The sequence below is a fragment of the Amphibalanus amphitrite genome, unplaced genomic scaffold (assembly GCF_019059575.1).
Source record: "Amphibalanus amphitrite isolate SeventyFive unplaced genomic scaffold, NRLGWU_Aamphi_draft 000018F_arrow, whole genome shotgun sequence".
Taxonomy (NCBI): Eukaryota; Metazoa; Arthropoda; class Thecostraca; order Balanomorpha; family Balanidae; genus Amphibalanus; species Amphibalanus amphitrite.
In genome coordinates this window covers 131,717-158,212 of record NW_024881514.1, presented here as the reverse complement: position 1 = coordinate 158,212, position 26,496 = coordinate 131,717, and the positions used below count along the sequence as shown (strand labels likewise).

Sequence of the window (26,496 nt, the reverse complement as noted above, 5' to 3'; positions counted from 1 at the left end):
GTGTGCTGCCGAGTGATAGTGCACAGAACTACCGTGCTCTGTCAGCTCTGTCTGTAGTCGGGTCGGCTGAAATCAGAGCCAAGGTCGAGCTCTGTCTATCGTTCGTCTGCGGCCATCTCCCCCCCCCCCCCTCCCCTCCCCCGGCCGCCGAGGCATCGGGGGCACACGCGCGCGGGCTGATAAAAACTTCCCTGATAAATAGGTCGATAGAAGTGCCTCCTTTGGTGGAACCGCTGTAGTCGGGGGCGTCATAGGTCTTCCTTTTCTCGCTAAACACGAGGGCATGAATGCATTATATAGTACCGTTGGCAGCTTTTGCGTTCAGTTGGGTAAAATTGTTAGTTTTAGTCGCGTACCTCGGTCGTAGTGCCATTTTAGTCTAGGTTCGGAATAAAAGCCTGCGAACTGAACGAAGAGTGCCTTATTCACTAGTAATCGCTAGTGGTTTTCTTGCGACAATAGGTCATTGGTTAACAATTGTGAAGAACATGATGATAAATAACCCGACTGACCGAGCACATCTAGGTATATTATGTAAATGAGAATGCACACACGCACACATCTCCCAATCACACACCAGACCGAATTGGAGCGAGACTACACGAGATACTGAGCGGGTCCCGGCTGACTAGGTGGCCGGACGGCTCGCCGGGACGGACCGCAGACCACAGGAGATGGACCACAGCGAGGGGCGCCGGGCACTCGGCCGCGGCCGGGGCCGGGGCGGGGAACGCCGGGGTGCCATGGCTGACCGGAGTCTGACCCAGCCGCGCCACCGCCGGGACAGCCGCATCAGAGCGTCACAGCGACCGGTACACCGCCGAGAGTGAGACCGCGCCCTCTCCCGACAGTACCCACTGCACGTCAGCTCGTTGCGTCACAGATCAGCACGGTGTCTCACTGACGGCATCACGGAACGTCACTCGACGGCTCGCAGCGTCACGTATCGGCTGAGCACGAAGGCCGTGAGCACGGTGACGAGCAAGAGCGTGCCGAACGCGATGTAGAACGTCTCCTCATCGAACACGTCCGTGAAGGCCGGTACGCTGCCGTAGATGGCGCTCGTGATGGTCCGCGTCGACTGGTACTTCTTCTGCGACATGGACATGGCGACAGCGGTGGGAGCGGAGAATGTAACTCAGCGCAGTCGGGCCTTACCGGCCTTGGTCTTGCCCGCGCCGGCTGCTGCGCTCTTGCTGGGTCCGTCCGTGGGGGCGGCCAGGGGAGTGATGTGCTGATTCCACAGCTGGAGGACCTCCAGCTCGGTCAGGTTGCCCGCCTTGAAGAGCACGGACTTGTCGGAGTCTGCGGGGAGGGGGGCGGGGCGTCAGAGGGGGAGGCGGGACCGGGCGTCGCTGCCGGCGGATGGCGCCCATCAGCTCTTATCAGCAAACGAGTCATGGCGAGATCGACGGACCCGACGGGGCCCGGTTCTCAACTCTCGGTTAGATGTGTCATCCTGTGTTCAATGTTCATAGGAGTGCGCCAATCAAAACCAAACTCCTTAGTGCTAGGCATCTATAATCGCAGTCTATTTCTATTTCTAGATAACTATTTATTCTCCGTCGGGTATAAAGGGTGTTGGTTTCTATGATTTTACAATACCTAGATTAATTTTAAATCCCGGACCAGACATTGGCCCGCTGCCCCTCCAAGAGCCCCTGGGCGGGTTGACGGAGAACTGACCGAGCTGCACGAGGATGGTCGGTTCGCCGCGGTCGTTGGCGATCTCCGTCTTGAAGGTGCACTTGGGATTGGTCTCACGAATCGACCCCGCGGACATATACCACATCAAATTCCTGTGGGAAGAACAAGAACGACAGCGGTCAGTCCCCGGTTCAACGTCTGGGGAGGGACATACACCTCATCAGATTCCTGTCCACAAAACAAGAAGGGGCGTCCATCCAGCCTGCTCCCTACGGAGGCTGGGGGCGGCCAAACCAAGGAGAGACAGTTGGGAGATGCCACGGTGGCGGCTGTTGAGCACCTCTCACCATTCACGGATGTCATATTCATCATTCATGCGGTACCTTCAGCGTTACGACCGCACGCCAATAAATGCTCGCATCACGGGCGGGCTGTGGAAGTGCGTGATGTCGCTCACTCGTCCCGTGAGCGAGTACGCCGCCGTTAATGGCGACTACGTCCGGTTTGGGAGTGCCGAACTGCTCTGTCATGGTCATTGTGGAGCGAAGTGTGCTCACGGGCCGGATCGCACTCCCAGTGGCCGCGGATAGAGCGGCGGGGAACCGGTACCACCGACGGCCCTGCGGGGAGGGGGGGGGGGGGCAGCCCGACAGACCGTCCCGCCGCTCGCTCGATCACCACGCGCTGATAATGGCCTGCCACTGATCACATGTATTAGGTACTCGTGTGCTCTTCTGGTCCTTGCTCCATTCGCCATCTGTTTTCTCATTTCTCATTCACGCTAAGCAGGCCTCACGGACGTGCGTGCTGACCCGTGACCGTGCATAGTGTCATGGTAACCTAGTAGTGCCATATATATGGGCAAATTCAACTTCTTATGTGTTTTCCATTTTATAATTTGCTTATAGATATTCGACTCGATTATTTATTGTGCCCGTGGCGGCTCGTCTGAAATTCGTTAGCACTGTCCTTTTTACCATCGCCGAGAACAGCTCCGCGCAGTGCGCGACTCCGGCGGCGGCGTCCCGGAACTTGAACGGCGACTTCGACCCGGCGCACGGAACAGAGCAATGATCTACTGTGATCTAACAACGCAAAGTGCACTTTTCATGATCCTTTGTCCTTAGTTTCACCGTCATAGCTTATTCACCTATCGTCCCAAATTTGGTAAATACGTTCTTCAAAGTCATCAGCCAAGTTTCTCCGCTATGAATGTCGAGGTTGACGCCAGATGGACGCCAGAGGTACAAGAAAGTCGGCAACACAAACCATTTTGTTAATATTTTAATTCATCAAAGGATATGAAACCGATAAAATGCAAAGCATCTGACTGCCGAGCCGAAACAAGCCTGTTTTGAGATGCTGCTAGCCTGATTCGAGCCGAACAGACAATTTGCTTTGAGAGGTTATAAAAACGGATAACAATATGACCCAGACCACAAGTGTTCATTTCAGCGGCGGTATCGACCCGTCGATCGATATTCGATATAAGCGTGTACTCCCTGAGATAGCGGTGAATAGGACCCGAGCCGATCCGCCGCCGACTGTCCAGATAGAACATCCGCGATACTGGGCCAGAGGGCGATACACCACAGTGGCTTCTGCGAATTGTATATATTCCCAGCTGGATACAGACTAGCAGACAGTCGGGTGCAAAGGTCGATCAGGCAGTCCTGCCCGCTGCTGTATTGTCGGCGTGGCCGAATTACGCCAGGAATCAACGAAAGGCGTAAATAAGAGGACGAGAGCGTCAACAAGAGGAAGCACTACGGCTGAAAACACATTACGCCATGCTGTTTATTGGTAAAATGCTTTGTACGCATTTGCACTCATTCGTTCAGCGTTATTAACGAAGCCAAATATGCATTCGCCGATTCGCGATTCGTATTTCCCGGTGTTTATACTATAAACAAGAATCAGTTTGTTGATTGGGACGTAGGAGTGCGCCGACTGCCAGGGTCACTTTGTGCTGGACGTGAGCCCAAGTAGATACCTTCGGTAGTCGGTAAGTCTGGTTCAAAGTTCTCTAGCCTCTCCGTGTCCCGCTGGCTATCGGTGAAATCCAGAATGATCACGCCGGCGTGATCCACAGTGACTAGTCCGTGACCTAAGAGAGGTCTCGGTACGAACGACCGGACCAATGAACGGACCAGTGACCGCAGTCCGCAGCTGACTACAGACAACCGGACCAGTGACCACAACTTACCGGATCAGCGAATGCAGCTGCCTACAGAGAGACTACCGGACCAGTGACAATAACTAGCCGGACCAATAATCACAGCAGACCGAAAAAGTGACCGCAAAATGCAGATGACAGTGAACCAAAGCTGACCGGACCAATAACCAATGCTGACCGGACCTCGGACCAGCGTCCCCCCTGACCGCAGCTGGCCGGACCAGCTGACCCCAGCTGACCGGACCAGTGACCGCAGCTGACCGGACCAGTGTCCTCCGCTGACCGCACACATTGCCCCAAAAGACGGTAAATAACTTTTGAAAATACCTATCTCCAATGTTAGTGTTTTCTGGACCAAAATTTTGCAAGGAATCCGATGGTGTGGTCCCCGAGATCCGAAAAATTTCCATTTTGGAGATAGCACCTATTTTTTGAAAAATAAATATTCGTCAGGCATAATAGTCAAATAAATTGAAAATATAATGAGTTAATTTTTGTAACAACACTAGAATGTGTCGAACATGAATTAGAGATATATTTCAGCTGAGATGATACTATATCTGCGCATACATGTACATGAACTAGTACATTAACCCTCGTCGGCCGAGAAGGGGTGGGGCGGGTGCCGCCTCATAGGGCTTTTCGCGATAGCTTAAAACTCGCTTAGGGTAGACAGCTGAAACTTGGTATACCTAATCTTTTATTCAAATTGGATCTTTTGACCTCAACTGCGTTTTCAGGTCAGGTCAGGTCACTGACCTACGACGTCATAAATAAACCTCTGCGAAGTCCTCAGATGTTGCAACTTTGCAACGCCCTCAGTGCCAGAGGAACTTTCACAGGAAGATGAAAGTTACAGGACGTAGTATCCTTCTGAGGTCTCACAACTTGTTTATCTCGGATTTAACCTAAATGTCACATGAGGTCAGGTCGGTCACGTGACCTCACCATTATAAGTCAATGGGGGAAATATTGAAACTGTTATTTTGGCGCCGGAAATGATCTAAAACTATCCCAAGCACATGAAATCGTGGTTTCATGATCGGACCTTACAAAGAGTGCATGAAACCACGATTTCATGTGCTTGGGACAGTTTTTAGACAATTTCCGGCGTCAAAATAACAGTTTTCATATTTCCCTCCATTGACTTATTATGGTGAGGTCACGTGACCGAACTGACCTCATGTGACATTTGGGAAAAATCTGAGATAAACAATTTGTGAGACCTCTAAAGGATACTACGTCCTGTAAGTTTCATCTTCCTGTGAAAGTTCCTCTGGCACTGAGGGCGTTGCAAAGTTGCAACTTCTGAGGACCGTGCAGAGGTTCATTTATGACGTCATAGGTCAGTGACCTGACCTGACCTGAAAACGCAGTTGGTGTCAAAAGATCCAGCTTGAATAAAATATTAGGTATGCCAAGTTTCAGCTGTTTTCCCTCAGCGTGTTTTGAGCTATCGCGAAAAACCCCTATGAGGCGGCATCCGCCCCACCCCTTCTCGGCCGACGAGGGTTAATGTACTAATTCATGTACATGTATGAGCAGATATAGTATCATCTCAGCTAAAATATATCACTAATTCATGTTCGATACATTCTAGTGTTAGTATAAATATTCACTCATTATATTTTCAATTTATTTGACTTTTGTGCATGACGAATATTTACTTTTCAAAAAATAGGTGCTATCTCCAAAATGGAAATTTTTCAGATTTCAGGGACCACACCATCGGATTCCTCGCAAAATTTTGGTTCAGAAAACACTAAAATTGGAGATAGGTATTTTCAAAAGTTATTTACCGTCTGTTGGAGCAATGTGCGCAGCTGGCCGGACCCCTGACCCCAGCTGACCGGACCAGTGACCCCAGCTGACCGGACCAGTGACCCGAGCTGACCGCAGATGGCCGGACCAGCTGACCCCAGCTGACCGGACCAGTGACCCCAGCTGACCGCAGCTGGCCGGCACGTGACAGCTGAGCGTGACTCGCCGGCAGCCGACGGGCTCACGAAGAGACGGTCTGCCGCCCCGAGAGCGGGCTCTCAGCGCACGCCCCGCTCTCACCACATCCGGCCGCTCTCCACGGGCCGCCTGTACAGACGACAGCCGGCCCAGAGCCCAGATGGACCCCGGACGACACCGGTCTGCTCCGACCCTGCCGTCCAGGTCCAGATGAACCACGGACGACACCGGCCTGCTCGGACCCTGTCGTCCAGGTCCCAGCGTTCCCCGGCCGCCGTCAGGCGGAGTGACTTATGGCGAACGAGCACACACTAACAATATTCATAAAACGAAATTAATTCGTTCCTAACGTGGCATCGTGCTAACTGCCTCAGCACGACCGGGTCCGAGGCTGCGGCCCGGCACCGCCACGGTTAATAGATGGGCAACGAGCTGCGTCCGGCGCGAGAGGGGGAGGGGGTTAGACGGTGTCGGTATCCGGCCCGGGCCGACCGGGGCATCCGCCGACCCGTCCCCCACGCGAGCTCCGCCCGGTGCAGCGGCGTGCCGGCATCAACTGGCCCCTCCCCCCCCCCCCCCGTCATACATACTGCACAGTGCGCAGCCGTCGACCCATCTATGCTAGCAATGCACACAACTTGGCACAGGGCACAGGCCACGAATGGTCACTTACAAACTGCATATCGTTCTCTCCGTCCTCAGGACGTATGAATCCGAATTCATGATCTTTTCTATTCAGCACTGGACGGCTACCACTGACCATTAGGAGCCGCTCTCAGGTCAGTCAATCATCCGCCTCGGTGGTCTATCGCTCAATATGGGATAAGCAGCGGCGAGCGCACCAACTGGAGGCTGTACCAGTCCAATGCCTCGTCCTAATTCCTGCAATCCATGACCCTGAACTGGTCTTTGTCCGGACGGGCCTAGCCCAACAAAACGAGATAAAAAGAAAAACAAAACAGCAGCCCACTAGCGGGTTTGGGCAGTCTGACGACGCCATTATTGGCGTCTGGTAATGAGCAGCGGTGATCGATGCCCTGACCACGGCGTGCCCGACCCGCCCCGTGGACACGAGTCGCGTCCTTGACACGCGGTCCGGCGGATTACGGCCGTGAGTGGGTCGGGTTCGGGCCGGTACAGACGGTCCGGCGCTGGTCCGGCGCCCCATCCCCTGCCGGCGGCGCGCCCCGAGCGCAGATCGGTCACGTGCTGCTCAGCAGAACAATGGCGGAGGAACTGAGCGGCCCGGCCCGGAGCAGCAATGGCAGCGGCGCAGAGCAGCAGGCCCCGGCGAGCCGGCACCACCGAGCGGCCAATCATACGGAGAAAACTGCACGCCGATAACACTAAGCGGTGACCGGCTGCGCCTTGACACACAAGCCGCAAAAATGCAGCCTGTTGTGGAAAAAGCATTATCCCGGCTTAGCCCGGCATAGCAAGCAGTCGGCTTGTCCCTCGGACACTCGGACAGGCTCCCGAGACAACAGCCTCGTGGCCGGTCTTACATAAATGAAAGGTTACAACTGGCGAGACTTTTCACAAAGAACATTTGAGGCGCGAAACATCTGTAAGATTTGCATTATGCGACCAGATTACGAGACCCATAACTATTTCAATACGTCCATTCATTACCAACTTGATTAAAGATACATAACCGACAGGTTTCTAGCAGGATTTGGTAGCAGAACCAAACCATAAAATTGCGTAAACGCTACCTTTCTCATCATTGCTTCATCTGCATTGCCTTTGGGTACAAATTACACGCTATGCGAACGGCAACTCGTGCATGCTTAAGATGACTTCATAAATAAACTAAACTTAACTTAACCATGGCAGGATCACCTCGGTTCATCATACGCATAACTCAGAACAGCAGTCTTATATCGAAATGCATGAGAATTCGCGTCAAAAGAAATGTATTAAAATTATCTGTCATGTTCAGCAAACACCACATTCCAACAGGAGCGCAGCTGCACCTTGTGCAGCGTACTCATTAGGAGGTTACCATGCCACACCAATGCGGCTCCGTCAGGTGCATCGACGTCCACTAAAAATATTTGCGCGTACAAAACATGACCCAAATGCACCGGGCCGGTGAATGGTGATCGACCGCGTGGCGGGCCATTCACCGTTCGGCCCGTGTTACAATTGATTGAGGCACGAGCTGCCGGTGAGCCAGGCCAATGCTCACCAATAACAGCCCATGGAAAGTTAGCCGTTGCTGAATTCCTGTTCACATGGCATGTTTACACACTAGTAAGTGTTATCATCTCTCATACCTACTTCGCGACAAAGAAAGGCAAGAAATGAAGGCCGACGACATGAAAGGGCATCAAGTGTGAAATATTTCATATAAAAAGGATCCTCAACATCATGACTAGTTAGCTGTATGTGAAAGTAAAACAGCATATCCGCTAATGAAATGATGGACTACGGTGGGTGGTTTTATGTCTGCTTAAACACTGAGCTGCCTAGCCACGTCAGACACTGCCGCCGCCACTGATGGCCAGTTGCCAGGCGCACCAGCCACTGGTACAAACGCAGAGTGCGGCACCAGCCAGGGGAACTGTCTGCCAGAGCGGCGCCCCCACAGCGCGCAGGCACATGATGAGTGCCACGCCGAGCCGGCCGGTGTAGCAGCTCAGCGTGAGAGAAGCCAAAACCAACAGTACCGACCCCAGTCACCGACCCGGCTCTGTGGCGGCATGGGCGCCCCCCGGCAGGCGCCCTCGCTGTTCTGTGAGTCCGTTTGGCGTTACTCGCGGGTCATCGGGTGACTCCGCGGCCCGTCACGTCTGTCACCACCCCCAGCTGACGGCCCGGGCACCAAGGCCGAGACGATACGTACAGACGGGCCGACGACCACTCCAAGCCAGAAGCGTATCGCCAAACAAACAGTGGCCTCCGCGTGGACCCCGGCTATTGGGCGATACAGATACAGAGCAGATACAGATCGGGGCGCCGCCATATCTGCGCCGGCGGAACTCACCGAGGTCGAAATTATCCGGGACGAGTAGAGTCAGACGTTCCACTTGAGACTATCGGTGATGTGATAACACGGCGCGTTTAAAGGGAAATCAGTGGCATAAGGAAGAAACAAATAACTTTTGTCGCCAAAATTTTTTACACAGAACGTGTCGATAATGGGCTTGACAACCATTCAACTAGCATGCCTTCCACATGCATCGGAACCGCTCAGTTCATCCACCCTTGTCACGCAAACACAACACTTAGGCGAGGAACACTTTGCCACAGCCTGTTAAAGTCATGAATTGTTCTCGCCACCCTCACACCAGTTGACATCATCCTTCTGCGTCGCGCCAGTCCCCCACACTGCTCACACTGCCGTACGACTCTGCCGGACTCTCAGTCTTCAGTAACGCTTTTGAGCTCCTCTCGGCCGGCGACGGCCTCTTGTCCGCGCAGTCCGAAGACTCGACTGACTCCCTGACGTCATCTGAAGGAGTTCGCGTCTTCACGGTCCCCTCCGAGGGACTGGACTGGCCCAGACCGTTCTCCGAGGGAGTCGGATCCGTCCCACAGCCATTAGTGATCGCCGTCACCTGAGACGCATTCCCGGTGTGTTTCGTCTCCTCTGAGGCGACACCCCGGGGGGCCGGCACGGACGGCTCCGGGGTAGGTGCCGTGCTGCTGCTGTTGCTGGACTCAGCAGCGACTCCAGCGCCGTCGCCGGTCCCGCTGCCGTCCCCAGGCAGGGTCTGATCCTTCTCCGCGCTGTGGCTGATGCCGTTCGCGGGCAGGGTATGATCCTTCTCCGCGCTGCGCCTGGTGCCGCCCCCGGGCAGGGTCTGGTCCTTCTGCGGGCTGTGCCCGATGGTGTCCCTGGGCAGCGTCTGATCGTTCTCCGGGCTGTGTATGGTGCCGTTCCCAGGTAGCGTCTGATCCCTCTCCGCGCTGTACTTCACGCAGTCCCCGTTGGTGCTGGCGCTGTGGTTTCGTTCCTTCGCCAGGCTGGTAGTGCTGCCGGTCTTGCTCATGCTGCCGCCCCTGCCGACTAGGCTGACCTGCGAGGGCGGCGTGACGCGTATGGTGGGCACGCGGCGCAGCACGGCCTGGCCGCAGCAGCGCGCGTTGGCGCAGCTGTCCACCGAGCAGGGCAGCAGGCAGCGCGACTTGGTGCAGCCGCCGGCGGTGCCGCTGAACTCGGGCTGCAGCGTGACGCGGCCGACGGCGTGCGCCGCGAAGAAGGCCGTCACCCGCTCGGCCACGTCGTTGAACTGCTGCGGCCCGGCGAGCACCACGTGCGCGGTGGCCACCACGCAGTCGGGCGTCAGCTGCCACACATGCAGCTCGTGCACGTCCTGCACGGCCGGGAACGCTGCCAGCAGCCGCGTGCGGAACGCCGCCACGTCGAACGTGGCCGGCATGGTCTGCAGCAGGATCAGGCAGCACTCGCTGAACAGACTGCGGCTGGTGGAGACCAGCACGGCCACGGACAGCAGCGCCAGCGCCGGGTCCAGGTAGCGCACCGCCGGCGCGCGGCTCATGTGCGCCGTGGTCGCCGAGATGACCAGCAGCACCGCGCCGGACAGGTCGCGGGCAAAGTGGTGCGCCAGCGGAGCCGCCGGCGTGCGCTTCACGAGCCGCGAGTCGGGTCTGAGCTGCGCCTCGGAGGCGGCCGGAGAGAGCCGCTTGGCCGCCTCGCTGGGCGCCAGCAGAGTGCTCTGGAGGCACGTGTAGCCGCCGATGAGTATGTAGCAGACGAGGTTGGCCAGCAGGATGGCGGCCGCGCAGGCCATCACATACACCGGGTGGTGCATGTCGTCCGAGTGCGCCGCGTTCGCCAGCGACTGGATGGCCTCCACCGAGATGGAGAAGCACAGCGCCGCCATGAACAGCAGCGTCACCACCGTGGTCAGCACCTCCAGGCGCGCCCAGCCGAACGTGCGCGTCGGCGAGCCGGCGGCCGCGTCCAGGCGCACGGACAGCAGCCAGCCGCCCAGCGTCAGCGCGTTGTACAGCATGTGGTACACCTCCAGGGTCAGCAGCAGCGAGTGCGTGGTGTTGCTCAGCACGCCGAGCGGCACCAGCAGCAGCAGGCTCAGCACCAGCATGGTCCACATGCGCGCCGAGCCGTGCCGACGCACCACCCCCACCTCCATCGCGGCGGCGCACGCCGCGGACACAGCGCGGACACGGGCGGCAGCGGCGGCGGCCCGGCGGCGACTGAGCGCAGCGCGCACGCCGATAGCGCCCGCCCGGCGACCGCGCCGACGGCGGCGTAACGTGAGGCGAGCGCCGGCCGGCGCCACGGCCTGTGACGCTGCCAAGACGTGCGCACAAGGCCGCCCGTTCCGAGCCGCCGCCAGAAGACCAGTGGTCGGACACCCCCCACTTGCCAACGGCCGAATGTACACAAACGAACTGGTCGAACTGATGGCTCCACCCGCCGGCCGCGTGACCGGCAGCGGGTCTGTGGCACCTCATCTGCGGCCGTGGCCGCGATCCAACCGATCCGCGCGCCGGACCATCCAACCCCGTCTGGACCCAGTGAAGGACGGACCACAGCTCCCCCGGACGGTTCGAGCGAAGACGTCAGCAGAGAGCTCCCCGGCACGGTCCGGGAGGTAACGCCAGGGTCGCTGGTATGGCACGCCACGTGAGAAAAGAACACGACTAGGATCACATTACCGGAGCATTGCCTCAGCTCGTCACGGAATTCGGCATCATGCGATCGAATGGAGCTCGACAGAGCCAATAGAATTCTAAGGAGATCAAATGAACCCCAGCACACCTCGGCCGTCACAGTACGGTACGTGACGTTGCGACCACACAAGAAACGGAGTGACCTGCCGCAAAGTCTTACACCGTGCTGACTTAAGTATGCATACCGTCGTTGCTGGCACAATTAAATGCAGCTCGTGTACTAAACACGGAACTGACGTATAGCTGACGTATACGGTTGCCAGAAAATGGAGGCCCTATTGACGAGAAAACGGTACACGGTGAGAAAATATACCGATAATCTACATTTCACAGGAGCCTACATAAGAATCTCAGTTATATCTCATTGCAAGTTCCCAGTTCCCACTTTTCTTATCCTCTTCCTATCAAGAAATTTCGCGTCATTGGTAAGATAAAATGCAAACTTCTAGCTTCATTAGAAAGTGGTTTAAAAAAGACCCCAGGACCAAAGTTCATCTCCAAATGATGTGCATATTCTAGGAGGAGCAAAGGCATGCCTCTCCTTGACGAAATGTTCGGCCCGGAGCTATACTGTCGACGGAAACGGGTCGTGACTGAAAGTATAGCGCGTGTCACTGTCGTGCAGATGCGCTTTCACTGTGAAATACTGACGCACGTGAAAGACACCTGCCACTTTTCCACAGAGGCGCCGCCCGGCAAACAAGAACACGAGCAGCCAGACAGGATCACCGCCGCGGTACTCAAACTCCCTCGCTGGCTTCTGACGGCCGAGTGACGGCCCCTCCCGCACCGAGACTGTGCGGCCTGACTTGGAACAAGCCCCCGCGGCGCATCGCCGACTCAGAGTCACGGCACCAGCTGATGAGCAAAGCCGCAGAATCGTGTGATGACAGGTTCTAACTTTTTCTTCGTATACTAATCCATAATATTTACATGTTTTATGGCGCAGTCTGCTAAAGCCGAGTGCGTGCGTATTTCGCACATGTGTTTTTACAAACTTGACCCGAAGATGGTGGATATATCCTACTCAGGTTATAGTTCATCCTGAGCGTCTCTCTTTCCTCTCAAATTCACCTTCTTCTCCAGCCTTTCATGACTACAAAATACACGGTATCGCAAGACAAAGCGAATGATGTGCAAACACTTCCATGCCAAAGGCACACATTTCGTGCGATTTTCCAGATCGCGGTCAGTAAACACATCAATGCTGTGTTTGCAGACAATCACCTAAGGTACTGTGACCGGCGCTACAGCAGTATATTTGAGCGTTTGACCGGCCGGTGAACAATATCACCTGGTGACCCACCTGGCTCCAGGCCAGACACAAGCAAACCAACGAAAAAACACCACCCGGCAACGCGCACAAAAATAGTTCCCCGCCCCATGGAGACGGACAAAAAAGTCGCACTCGGTTCTGGGGACGTGCGACCTGTATACATCGCACCTGTGGCCATTGGTTCCTCCCCAACGGACGACATACGAGAATGTAATTGTCGCTACCACAAAGCAGCACCGGGCGCAAGTGTCAGCTGCAGGCCCACATATTATCAATGGACAAGACTGAGTCCGATTAACTACCTATGGCCGTGCTAGGGAATGGTGAGGTTTACGCCAATAACTTCTTATATCACACAACCATCATTCATCTTCCCACAAAAGTGTGAAAAACTTATAATCTTAAATAATTGTTTCTAAATTTTCATAATTGAACTGATTGACAAGGGTAGGTTCCAGAATGCACTCAAGGTGCATTTTGGAACCAGTTTCCCATAGGTCAAAAGGACTTCATGTTTTCTAACCTCTTATAAAATGCCAGATATTGAGTTCAAATTTCCCACTTTCCATTGGTGTTCTTTTGTGTCTTCGGGAAAAGTAAGCAACGGCTTATATCGTCATGGCCTATGAAAAGTAAAATCACAAAAAAAATCAATGATTTCTGGCATGTAACCGATGGATTTTGTAAGATGTGATACCCATGTAAAGGTATACCCAATCACCAACTTACTGTTTATACTTTATAGGTACCTACCATAGTGAAAGTCTGAAACAGATGAATGAGGGTAGACACTTAAGGCCCAAAGTGGTCTTAAATACTGAAATCGATTAGGCAATGCTGTTCACCAAAGAGGGCCGGAACAAAAGCGGTCAACGAACGGCCCCCACCTGGACCCCTCCCCTCCCCACTAGTGGTGTCAATCGTTCGGAATTCCGATTTTGTCCAATGTCCAATTCGGAATTCGGTTGGACAATGACGGCAGGCGTTAGACAACTTTGGACAATCACTTGCTACACCTCAGCATTTTTATAAAGCAATCGTGTTTAACACTGATTGGCGAATAGAAAGCTCAGCTTTTGAGATGATGAACACATTAAAGCTGGTAATAGTACATTTAAAACAAATTAAATAACAGTGTTGAGTGTAAACTATTGCGTAGGTTTCGGACATCTTTGGACAAATGGCTGGCTTGGACATTTTTGGACGGACAATCGACGTAAGCATTGGAAATTGGACGGACATTGGACATACATTTTCTGAAACTGACACCACTACTCCCTACAGGTCAAGGCTGGCTGGCCAACCCCAGCGGCAGAGGCGCACTCAGAGAACGGCAGTGGAGCCAGCCCGGCGGCAGGGGTCAGGTCAGGGCCGTGTGACCCCAGCGGCAAGGGCGCAGTCAGGGGGATGGACAGCAGGAGGCCCACGCGGCGTGGGGAGGTCAGGGCCGGCCGATCGCGGCGGCAAGGGCGCGCTCAGGGACCCGCGGTGTGCCCTGCCCGACGGTCGGCGCGCCTGGCGCAGCGGCCCCGGCCGGCGACAGGCGCCCGTTCCGATCCCGGCGCCAGTTGTGGACAGAACTGACGGCCGAGTGGAGGTGCCATGCTGCCGCGCCGCCGCTCCGCCCCGGCCAGCTCGGCCGCCGGCTCCACCCCGGCACCCGCCGGCGAGGGCGAAAAGTAAGTCACTGGCGGGCGCCGGCCCGTCTGACAGCCCCACCCCCTCTCCCGCCGCCCCCATACTGATACCAACTGGCGCGCGCCTCTGCTACGGTTGCTGTTGTTTCTGCACGCGGTGTTGATGGGTGTTTGATAGCGGCGGACGGACGACTGCGGTGCCTGTTGACGCGACCGAGCCAAGGTCGTGACCTGCGCCTGGCTCACAGACACTAATGCCGTGACGAGTTGCGCGCCGGCAGACGGACGGGCGGGCGCGACACGCAGGACACCGGCGGGCTGCGGAGAGCTGAACAAACTGGCTGCACGGCCCCGGAGCGCACGCGACACCTTCCGCTGACGCTATACCTAGCTCAACATACCTCTCTCCTCTTTACGTAACAAGTAGGTCTATATGGAAACCAAGTGTACCGGAATGTCCTGCACTGTTCGTAATAGGTACTAGCAATACAGTTGTTATTGGTAAACAATGCATTACTAAAGGCGGCAAGAGATAGTATGTGCCTATGCTTAGCGGGTTCAAGCGGCGACACGAGTTCAAGTTCACGCCCCGTAACCAGGGCTGGAAGTCTCCCTTTCGGCCCGGCAGCACTGGCCCTCTTCGAAACTCTGCGAAGCGCACCCAATGAAACTCAACGAACACTGAATAGAACGGGCAAGTGGCTATTGACTTCAGATTTTTTAGAGCCATCTCTATTTAAAGTTGCAGCAATGTTATGCACCTGTATCGAGATATTTGTGCGGGTAAATCTGACATTCTGCTGGAAAGGTCAAACCGTACAATTCTTTTTAACCTCAATCACCGTTTGTATTCCCGATCAGTAATGATGGGATGCCATCTGAGCGGCACCTGTGTAGCAGACAAGGCCTCCGAATATCGCTCATTGCTGGAAGACCACATTAACAATAAGATCAAACCCAAGGACATCGTTAAAGTCCTGTTATGCTTCAGCTCACCGTGACGGGCGACGAGAGATATTTGAACATATGCTTAAACGTCGGCGGGGTTTATATTATCCGTCGCCGGCGCCGCGGACGGTGCAGGTCGGCAGCCGGCGCTCTGTGTTTACCGTCGCGTCGGACAGGGGCCGCCCGGGCGTGTGCTGGCGAACAGGACGAGCGTCCGGTGAGCGGTCCGGCGCCCCCAGAACGGACGCACGTGGCGCCCTGCGTCCCGTCACCGCAGTCGGCGCGGGCCACCTGTCACCGTCCACCAGTCGGCACCAGATCGACCGGATATGGAGGGCGTACCCCCGCCCGGTCCGACCTGACACACTGGGTCTGTGTCCGACCTGACACACTGGATCTGTGTCCACCCTGACACACTGGATCTGTGTCCACCCTGACACACTGGATCTGTGTTCACCCTGACACACTGGGTCTGTGTCCACCCTGGCACACTTGGTCTGTGTCCGACCTGACACGCTGGGTCTGTGTCCACCCTGACACAATGGGTCTGTGTCCACCCTGGCACACTTGGTCTGTGTCCACCCTGGCACGGGAGAGCCCCTCTGCCCATCTCATACACGGGGGGAGAGTGTCTCTCTGCACACCTCTGCCGCGGAGTTAGCGGGGGTAACTGAGCACACCGATGACGGGCCTGATCCAGTCCAAACAAACAAACACGAAAACAAAGGGACCAGCCCACGTGGCACGTTACTCATAACAGCAGCCATCTCATACCTAGATGCACCAGATTTCACATGCATAATATGTGATGCAAACTTAGTCAGTTTTCTGAAGAACACTTTATGCTTTCAGACCATCAAAGTGCTTGGGTACTTAGAAGGGAGGACACTTAGAAGGGATGAGGGAGGAGAAATTATGAGGAGTACAGTTTGTCAGAACAATGCAGTTTGTGTAAATGGGGCCAGGAGTGTTAGCAAACATGTGCCATTGCATTACCTACCCATCAAAATAACTGTGATTATTGATAAAACCTTTCAAACTGTACCCAAGTCGGTTTTGTGATTCCTTTATCTCTTTTGTATCTCTTTATGTATTATCTCTTTTATGACACAATAAAAGGCTTTGTGATTGTGTCATTTTAGCTCCTTACAAACACATGTAAAATCAATGTCCATTTCTTCAGACATAAATGCATGAGAGATCTGCACCAGTATAGGCTATTTGGTTCAGATAAAATCCTTAGCTGATGCATTTCATTCCTATCAACTTGGCCTGGTGGATCTTGTTGGTCAGCCAATGCTTATAGGCAGGGATGCGGAGTCGGAGTCGGAGTCGGAGTCGGAGTCGCCCGGAGTCGTGGTAGCGAGCCCGGAGTCGGAGTCGGAGTCGACCAGGCTGCCTTGACTCCGACTCCGGGAAGCTTATTAAAATTTATGGCGTTGCTTGCTGGAAATAAATTTATATCTAGAAATAAATTTTCTGGAAATAAATTTCGGAAATGTTTTGTTTCCTCAACAATAACAACTGCTAGCCTTTATATTATACTTTTATAGCCGCGTACTTTCAACTCGGGGGAGCGGCCCACCTGGAGCGCCGGGGAGGTATCCCACAGATCTCCCCGGTCGGGGAGGTATCCCCCAGCTCTCCCCGGGGTCGGGTGGTGTTTGCCGGGATTAGGGCGCCGCCCGACCTGGCCAGGTGGGCCGCACAGGGCAATTTTAAATGTTTTGTTTGTTTCTTATAAGGTGTGATGAATGTGGATGAGTGACTATGTATCAAAAAAGATTATGAAAAAAAAATGTGATCAATGATTGGACAGTGTTAATGATTGCGTCGTATTTCGCATCAGACCCGGAGTCGGAGTCGGAGTCGGAGCCGACCAGGAGCCCGGAGTCGGAGTCGGAGTCGGAAATCGCTACCACGACTCCGCATCCCTGCTTATAGGCACACTCATGCAACACCTACAATGAAATTAGACAAGCTACAGTCAGCTCTAAGTTGTACACTATAAGGCCTTACATGCACTTGTTGTGTTGTGTAGGCCCTCACATCATCATCATTTGATATAAAGACCATGGTACAGGAGCTTAGAATCCAAAGTTTAGTGTGCTTACATGACTGACAGAGCCAATCCCAGTTCCCATGTACCTACTGGACAGTGATTAGTTACCTATCTCTGAACTCTGAGCAGTGCTGGAAATGAGGCCGCTTTCTGGTCCCGGCGTTTTATTCTCCTCGCGGGTTAATCCCGTCCAGCGTTTAGCCTTTCGGGACCCACTCAGGGTCGCGGTTGTTTTCGCCGCTCGCCCCAGTCGAGATGCAAAGTTAATAGTCACACGAAGCTTATTTAGGGCCAGCCAAACCAGTATAGTCTGGAGTTACTGTTAAATGTATGCATATAGATGAAAGAAAAAGGTTTTGTAGAATCGATTAATTTCGAAGTCGTTTATTCAGAGGCCCCAAATAAACTTCGTGCGACTATCAACTTTGCATCTCGAATGGGCCGAGCGGCGAAAACAACCGCGGCTCTGAGAGGGTCCCGAAAGGCTAAGCGCTAGACGGGGCTAACTCACCCGGAGAATAAAACGCCGGGACCAGAAAGCGGCCTCATTTCCAGCACTGACTCTGAGTCTGCTCCCAACAACCACAAAACATAGGCAAACATCAGCAGTGTTCATATGTCATGTCAGGTGTCAAATCAACTCAAACCCAGCGAGCTGCTCAACTCCCACTTTTTTCAACAACTGCCATTATCGAGCCAGCATATCAGATCAGTGCATTGGCATGGAAACTACTTTATGATTCTTTTAATTGTCACTTTGGTCATATAGGCTGATTGCTTTTTGGCCTTAATTTGTTCCCCAAAAGAGACTTAGAAACTCCCATGAGAAATAATACTGATGAAAATTGCCATCATGCAAAAATGAAAATGCTGTAAGTTCTCTACAGAGTCCAGTCTGCAAAACATGGCAGGGAGCTCGACAAGATTTTCGGGGCAGACAAAATCCTGCCCCGAATCAGAATGCTGAGTCCAGGGGCAGCCCAATTCCTGCCCCTAATGATGCAAATAATGTAACGATATAATGATGTAGGAAGCAGTGAGAAGCTGAGAAAATCACTTCTGTGTCAATTTTTTAACTTCTGCACCAGATTTTCCTGTTTCTGCCCAATCTTCCTGAAACCTGCCCCTATTTCTGCCCCAACCTGTGGTGTCTGCCCCGACGAGATCTCGTCGAAGCCTGCCACGTTTTGCAGACTGGTACAGAGTGAGAGGCAGACTCCACCTGCACAGCGAATGCACTATGAAGCGGGTTTCTCCTATCCCTCAAGCCTTTTCTACACGCACTGGTGATAGTGGATGGAATCTGACAAGGCGAGTTGACCCCCTGCCGAAAAAGAGACTGATCTATCTTGATAAGACAGATGGCTTGGTTGTAGCGTCAACCCTAAAACATTAATGTCAGGTTCAGTTAATAGAATAAAATAAATGCAAAGAAAATAGCAAACTATTTTTAATTATTATACACTAGGAATGAGTGGTGGAATATCTCAGCAAGATTGATGCTTTGAACTTACCTGACTTGCTGCGATGGCTGAGTGAAAGGATCGAATCTGAAAACAACACGTTTTGCTGGCTTCAGTGAGACCGTTTTCAGTTGTTTGATAATGGCACTTATCACTCCATTTGCGAACTTTTTTGTTCCAGAGTACGGGACAGACATACTACCACCACATCAACGCAAAATGTTAAAAAACAAAATATTACTACACCATGCGCCTGCGCGCCACCCGTAACGAACGCGATTCCGTAACTGTATCAGCCGCGCAAGAAATGGCATGAAAATCAGCTGCCGTCAAAGGTGTTCTAACTTTTCAGCTGGTCGACGCTATCGATGTTTTTCTGCTCGTAAAAACGATTTTCGGCCTTTTAATATAACATAATAATGTAGTATTGCAATAGTATCCATCTTTTACGATAAAAACGTAATTTTGAGACGGCATGTAACTGATTTTTCAAAAAAATTTGCTGTCTATGATAGAAAAATAATTTCACAAGCCGTGTGAGCGTGAAAAGAACACTATCACTTCGGTGTCGTAGAAAGGCTTGCGGCTTGCGTATCATTTACCAAATAATAAAAACCGAATATCTACTGAAATCTGTGTAATGCATGGCCCCTGTGCTGATTATTTATGTTTGATCAAATACTTATATTTGCTTAGGTGCTGCTTGCTTTTTTATATATGTTATTAGCACAGATACCTGCACTTTGTCTAGCAGCTCTCAGGTTGAGGTCTCGGCCAAATATCAGTACCTACCATATCATGATAATGATATTCTTGTAGATGGTGTAACAGCTGGGCTGTATTCTGATTCTGTTTGGTAATTTACGCTAACTGACTGCCATATCCGTCCCTATGTCACTGCTGGCAACAGGTGGTGGCCTGGCGGCATCCCAGTTCGTCCACGAGGCTCCCACTACTCTGGGATGGAGTTTGCTGACTTCATCCGCACACCCAAGTGTGACCGAGTGGTGCTACACCAGCCGCTGTGCCCACCTCTGGATGGGACTCTCTGCATCACTGGACATCACTTCATCTTCTCTTCCAGACAAGAGGAGGCACAGGAGGTATGGGTAAGTTTCTAGATATATGGTCATATATAGATGGGATTGAATGCAGTTCTAGCACTGTTTCAGTCAGGTCTGTCTTGGTTCTGAACTCTCTCTGTTCAATTGGACTTACTAGTGGTAGGTATGCCAGCCCGAGTGTGTGAAGCATGGCACCAGCCTAGCAGAAAGTCAACAGTGCTGTGCACCATAAAGGACAGTGGGTTCAAGGGTTAAGAGGTACCTAGGCTCACCTAAGCAGCAAAAATGTTTCAGTTATGTTGATGACTTCTGGACATTTTTGAGAGCTGTGTTGAATGGCAATGTCTGAATATGATTGATGCCTCATTAGTTACCTGCCATTTTCCATGTACCCAGTGCCTGTTGTGAAGCAGTGTAATATGCTCAGAGTCATTTGTGATGCACTGATCGCTGATGTAACTCTCCTAGTTCCTGGTGTAGCATGACCCTACAAGTCCTTGGTGTGATGTGAATCACCAGGCTCCATATGTGACGATGCAGGTGTTCCATGACTTGTCCCATGTGTGCCATGAAATGTCTCCTATGTGCCATGAGGCATCCCTGGTGCATGGACTTGTCCCCAGTGTGCTGTGACTCTTCCCCGATTTATCGTAACGTGTCCCCCTCCTGCCATGACGCTGGTCCCCGGTCCGTCGTGACGCGTCCGGCCGGCCCGCCAGGTGCTGCACCGGATGATCGATGGTGTTGAGCGGCGTCCAAACGGCATGATGGGCGGCGCCGTGGCCGTCAAGTGCAAGGACCTGCGCGTCCTCGTGCTCGACATCTACGGAGTGGAGGAGTTCAACAACATCGCCCACACGCTGGAGACGCTGTCCAACGTCGGTGAGCTCAGTAGCTACGGGGTAGCTAAGCAACTGGCGACGTCTGCTTCGATTTTGATGTCTTATGGTCTTATCTATCAGTTTATGTTGCTCCCTATCTCATCGCCGCGTTTTTACACTGGTAGCTTAAGATTATGTAGTGCATGTTTTTCATTTGTTTGTTATGCATAATGTAAGCCTTACGATCATCTTATTTTCGTACCAGTTTGACTCCATTGAGCTTTTTTTATTTATTCGGATTCGAAACCGTCGTTGTTACGCAATGTGGAACAAACTCTAGTTATCGCAAAAAAAGAGAAATCAAGCATCCCGCCTGAACAGCAGCATATTAACCCGCGCGGGGCTGGGGTCTCCAGCCGAACGCGCGGGGCTGGGGGGGGGGGGTAAATTTACCCCCCCCCCCTGTTATCTCCCGAACTAATGGTCCGATTTGGAAAATTCGAACGCCAATCGAAAGATCTCATCACGAACAACTAAAAACATGTACTTAATTTAAAGTTTGAGGTCAAGGTCAAGGTCAGGTCAAGGGTACAAATTGCAAGTTTCTACAGTATCGGCCTTGCACCGTAGTTGCCGAAGAATGGAGTCATGGACTGAGACTGATTGCCCAAAACGTGTTCTTAGGCTACCAAGACAATATTCGTTGCATACAATATCATTCAGAGGTCAAGGTCAAGGTCAGGTCAGGTCAGGTCAGGTCACCAAAAACAAAATATAGAAAAGGGCATGTGCGACACATGTTTTATGGGTCATTTTACTCATGGAATTCAATAGGCACACTCAATAAGTGATATGGACCACCTCTGGATAATTTCAGGTCGAGGTCAGGTCAAGGTCAGGTCAAGTGAGGTCAAATTTTGAAGTTGGTTGTTAAGGCCTAAAAAGGTGTCTATCTGATGCAGTTTTTCACGGCGAATCGAATGGTGCTATTTTTGTTTCTGTACGAGGTCTAGAACTTCTAAAAAATCATTTTTCAAATTTTTTGTGTGTCGTGACGTCATAAAATTTTGAATAACTCCCACATTTTTAAACCAATTCTTCTAAAAATTGGTATGTAGGTGCACATAGACCAGTTCTCTGACATATATTCCGGTTTTTTCGATACACTCAAAATTTTGGATTTTATAACTATTTTCCCAAAAAAGTTAGTTTTTTGAAAAAAAAAATTTGGGCCAAAATCCAAAATTTTCAAAAAACCGAGATAGCCATTTGATAGACAAAGTAGAAAGACGTATAACCTTTTTTGTTACGTCTTGATTCCTTTAAAAATGAAGATGTTAGCAGCGTTTGAAATTTTGCCGTTTTTGAGGCGAAAATGGCGAACATGACGTCACTAAAACGTCAATTTCTCAAAAATTTCCGACGGATTTCGCTCAAATTTTCAGGGAACGTGTCAAATTGATGTCAGAAAAGGTACTGAAAGTTTGGCGGCGCTGCGCGCCGCCGTTTTTGAGATATAGCCAAAATTCGCGAGGGGGGGTAAAATTTACCCCCCCCCCCCCCAGCCCCGCGCGGGTTAATGCTAAGAGTAGCATTCTGTACGTCATCGACTGAATCGCTCCACGTCTCCACACTCCCGACAGACGACATTCGGCTGGCGTACCCGTTCTTTTTCCGCTCAAATCTGGGCGGGGAGGACGACTGGTCCGAGTTTTCCACCGAGCACGAGTTCTCCAAGCTGATTCTGAGCAGCGACGAGTGGCGCATCAGCCACCTCAACAGCGACTTCAAGGTGAGGCCATCCGCTCAGTCGGCCCTTCCAGCTCTCGCTTCCTGTTCGACCAGAGTCGCCAGCATGTGTGCGAGGCATGGAACGTTGGACAATAGCATACTGTTTTTAATGCTCAGAACTCAAAAGTAATGCTATTCTGTGTCAGTATCTAGCCGTAGTCCCCGCCAGTGACCAGTATCTTTGGTCCCTTGTCTATTCGCCAATGTTGTGTTATTGATCGCTGATCTGCTAACAGGATGCCGCCCGTTGAAGACCCTAGTGCTGCTCTCCGTCCACCCGGTCTGACGCCTTTCCCCGTCACTATCTTCGTCGCTAGGTGTGCGAGAGCTACCCGCGCAGTGTGGTGGTGCCCAGCTCCGTCACTGACGAGGAGCTGATCCGTGTGGCGCTGTTCCGACACGGTGGACGCTTCCCCGTGCTCAGCTACCGACACGACAAGGGCGTACGTAACCCGCACGGTCGCCCTCCCCGCACCAACTGTAATCGGGGGGTAGGGAATTGTGATGGATGACATATCGGCATAGTGGCCGTGGTAACGACGGTAGGGACGGTTTAGTTCTTGACTCTATCTTGATCAATACCATTTCCTTGAAATAGTTCAGTCACGTTGTCGTTTCGTTTCGCGTGTCAGTCTGTGGCTATCCAGTTAGATGTTCCACATAAGCAGGTGTATCGGGGGTTTATTATCTGCCCAGTAGCCTTGTCCCATTGTCCCGTGTACGCCGTGTCTAACCCCACTCGCCACTGTCCCGCAGTCGATCCTGCTGCGCAGCTCCCAGCCAATGACGGGAAACCAGCGCCGCTGCCGAGAGGACGAGAAACTCATCAACGCGGCGCTCGGCTCCAGTGGACAGAAGGGCTACATCATCGACACCAGGACGCAGAACCTGGCCATGTCAGCCAAGGTAGGTAATGATACCAGACAAGCGCACAGAAAACCTGGCCATGTCAGCCAACTGGTAGATATTAATACCAGACACAGATCGGATACAGATCGTCCTGGCCATGTCAGCCAAGGCAGATTGATCGGTGCCTTATACTGACTCACATCTCTTTTTCGCACGTGCTTCTCTCCTTTCTTTTTTTAAACATATTTGACTGGCGTGTGGCCCTGACTCCCCCCCCCCCCCCCCCCCCTGTAGAACCGCGGCGGTAGGTACGAGCCGGAGAGCCACTACCCCCTCTGACTGCCCCCCCCCCCCGGCAGAACCGCGGCGGCGGGTACGAGCCGGAGAGTCACTACCCGCAGTGGCGGCGCGTGCACAACAAGCCGATCGACCGTCAGGCGGCGCAGCTGGACTCTCTGCAGCGCCTGGTGGACGGTCTGAGCGACACTGCCCAGGGCATGGACCGCTGGCTGGGCAGGCTCGTCTCCTCCAACTGGATGTCGCACGTCAAGGACACGCTCAACTGTGCCTGCTTGGTGGCCCAGTGTCTTGACCAGGTGAGTGGCAATGGAGCGAGACTGGGTAGGGAGCAGATACGGGAGGCTGGGCCACTGTTCAGAGCTTCAGACTCTAGTCGCGCGGCGGAAAGTCGTGGACTTCTAGTGATGATGAGGTTTATCTGATGACCGTCCTGTATAGTGTGTCGATCAGACTTCGGATGACCTCTGTCGCGGTGTTTGTTTGCCAGGAGGTCACCTCGGTGCTGGTGCACGGGGCGGACGGTATGGACTCGACACTGCAAGTCAGCTCTCTGGCCCAGCTGATCCTGAACCCGGACTGCCGTACCATCCGAGGGTAGGTCAGGTCAGGTCAGGGGACTCGCACCATCCGAGGGTAGGTGAGGGAACGGGACGGTACCGTGATCACTCGGGTAGGGGCATGTCCAGTGCACCAGAGACAGTGCGAATGGTGCGAAAATCAGATAGTCCGCCGAACGCACTAGGAGCAATATTGGATACGGGCGCTATGGATACTTGCCAGTTGCGCATAGAAAGAAACCTCCGTTACCGATGAGTTTCAATGTGACGACCTGATCAGGGCTCGATTATTGGTTCAGGCTCTTTTATTATAGCAAAGCGGCACTGACTTGACCTTACCTGACCTGACACCCCCCCCCCCTTCCGACAGGTTCCAGGCGCTGGTGGAGCGCGAGTGGCTGCAGGCCGGCCACCCGTTCACCTCGCGCCACCGTCACTCGGTGTTTGCGCCGGCCGCCAGCCGCGACCGGTACCAGGGCGTGGCGCCCTCGTTCCTGCTCTTCCTCGACTGCGTCTGGCAGGTGACCAACCAGTTCGTCACTTCGTTCCAATTCAACGACGCCTTTCTGCTCGACCTGTTCCAGCACTCGTACGCCTCGCAGTACGGTGAGTGATCCCCCCCCCCCCCCAGTGAGTGCCCCTAACTCAGACGCGCCTCAGAGTTAGGTCACTCAGACGCTCAGTGATTTTGCTGGCCACTGTTTTGTTGATGTGGTCTTCTAGCCGATTGATTTGACAGTTTGTTGTCCACTGAAACCCCGGCCGTGGGTTGACTCCGTGCGAGCACTTACCCGAAGAGTGGATCGCAGATGGGGCAATGTCTTTTCCATGTCATGCTGCACCGCCTGTTGACGGACCTGTGACCCTTTCCCCGCCCCGCCGACAGGCACTTTCCTGGGCGACAACGTATGTGAGCGCGAGCAGGTGCAGCTGCGCGAGCGCACGTGCAGTCTGTGGTCGCACATGAACAGCGTGGAGGTGCTGCCGCGCTACCTGAACCCGCTCTACGAGCCCAACAAGCGGGTCATCTGGCCGAGCGTGGCGCCCATGAGTCTGACGCTGTGGCCGGGCCTCTACCTGCGCTGGACGGTCGACCTCAGCGCGCAGCGCGCCGCACTAGCCAGGTGAGGGTGAGGATGACGGCCGAGGGCGAGATACTCAGATACTGATGTACCGGAGTGGGCCTGTCATGGATGAGGTGACGGAACAGAGGCCGCTTTTGTAAGTCGCTGGTCGTATTGACAAAGGCAGACAACTCCACATGGGCGTGGCTATTCTGTGTCTCTAGTCACAGAGAGTTAAAAAGAAAACATACATCAGGGTAAAATGGGAATAAAATTTACCGTCAGAAATCACACACCCACGCACACAGTCATGGTCATGTTTAGGAACGCTCCCACCCAGATGGCGTCCTGTGTCGGGTAGTGGTAATCGCATCTGAGCCATTCGACAGCCAGCCCTGTTCGATGAAGCGACAGGGACGCTGTCAGCGGCTCATTACTGGCCCCGGCCCCGGCCCCCTGTACTGACTATCGGCCTCTCTCCCCGGTCCGCCAGGGCGCACGAGATTCACGCGGAGCACGGTCAGCTGCGCGCCAAGGCGTCCAAGCTGCGGCGCCGGCTGCAGGAGCTGCAGCAGGAGGCCGTGCGCCGGGACCTGCTGCAGCTGGCGGTCACACCGGACGCCAACTGAGCGCAGGCGGTCAGCGGTCGGTCAGGAACTGTCAGCGGTCGGTCCGGGACGGCGGGGCTCGGCTGGGACCCACCTGTCCGGCCTGTGGATGAGACGGGGTGATCTCCCGGGAGAGCGGAGCGCGTCCGACGGGCGGCTTCCGTTGGGGGGGGGGGGGGCTGGGGTAGAAGACTGCAGGCGGCGCTGATTGTGAGGAATGCGGATGGCGCCGCCGACGGACCGTCTGTATACTTGGTCTGTTGATGGACCTTCCGTGGACCATCACACGACCATCGTTGGACCAAATGCGGTCCCGGTCTGTTGGTGGACCAGCGTTGAACCATCTGAACCATCGTTGGACCACCATCAGGCTTGGTCTGTTGGTTGACCATTTGTGAACCGTCGTTGGACCACGTTGGACCGTCGGTGGACCACCATTAGCCCTTGTCGGTCGACGGACAACCGTCGATTCACTGTAAGAAGGTGGTTGTTGTCCTCCGTCAGATGTACCCGCTTGTGTTTGAGTTTAGACTGACGTCTGACGGGTGTGAACCGCAGCCAGTCGCGGTCAGGACCGAGCACACAGGCCCCTGGTCCAGAAGATGGA

General features: G+C 53.6%; 2 protein-coding genes across 3 annotated transcripts; one reads left to right on the top strand and one right to left on the bottom strand.

Moving 5' to 3' along the window:
• Positions 1 to 508: 508 nt before the first annotated feature.
• On the bottom strand, positions 509 to 19,130 carry LOC122388995. Its single transcript, XM_043380631.1, has 3 exons — positions 18,887 to 19,130; positions 1,687 to 1,799; positions 509 to 1,305 (listed from the first exon to the last, which is right to left on the bottom strand). The coding sequence occupies exons 1-3, from the start codon at positions 19,030 to 19,032 to the stop codon at positions 1,139 to 1,141; spliced, it is 426 nt and encodes a 141-aa protein (XP_043236566.1). The 5' UTR covers positions 19,033 to 19,130; the 3' UTR covers positions 509 to 1,138.
• Positions 14,288 to 26,295, top strand: LOC122388986 (myotubularin-related protein 9-like). 2 transcript variants are annotated; one of them, XM_043380610.1, is made up of 11 exons: positions 14,288 to 14,404; positions 19,746 to 19,944; positions 20,619 to 20,781; positions 22,364 to 22,512; positions 22,829 to 22,954; positions 23,268 to 23,417; positions 23,720 to 23,956; positions 24,148 to 24,254; positions 24,588 to 24,823; positions 25,104 to 25,341; positions 25,775 to 26,295. In XM_043380610.1, the coding sequence occupies exons 1-11, from the start codon at positions 14,328 to 14,330 to the stop codon at positions 25,908 to 25,910; spliced, it is 1,818 nt and encodes a 605-aa protein (XP_043236545.1). In that variant the 5' UTR covers positions 14,288 to 14,327; the 3' UTR covers positions 25,911 to 26,295. The 2 variants fall into 2 exon arrangements, with proteins under 2 accessions (XP_043236545.1, XP_043236552.1); XM_043380617.1 differs by lacking the exon at positions 14,288 to 14,404 and adding an exon at positions 19,445 to 19,470.
• The last annotated feature ends 201 nt before the right edge of the window (positions 26,296 to 26,496 follow it).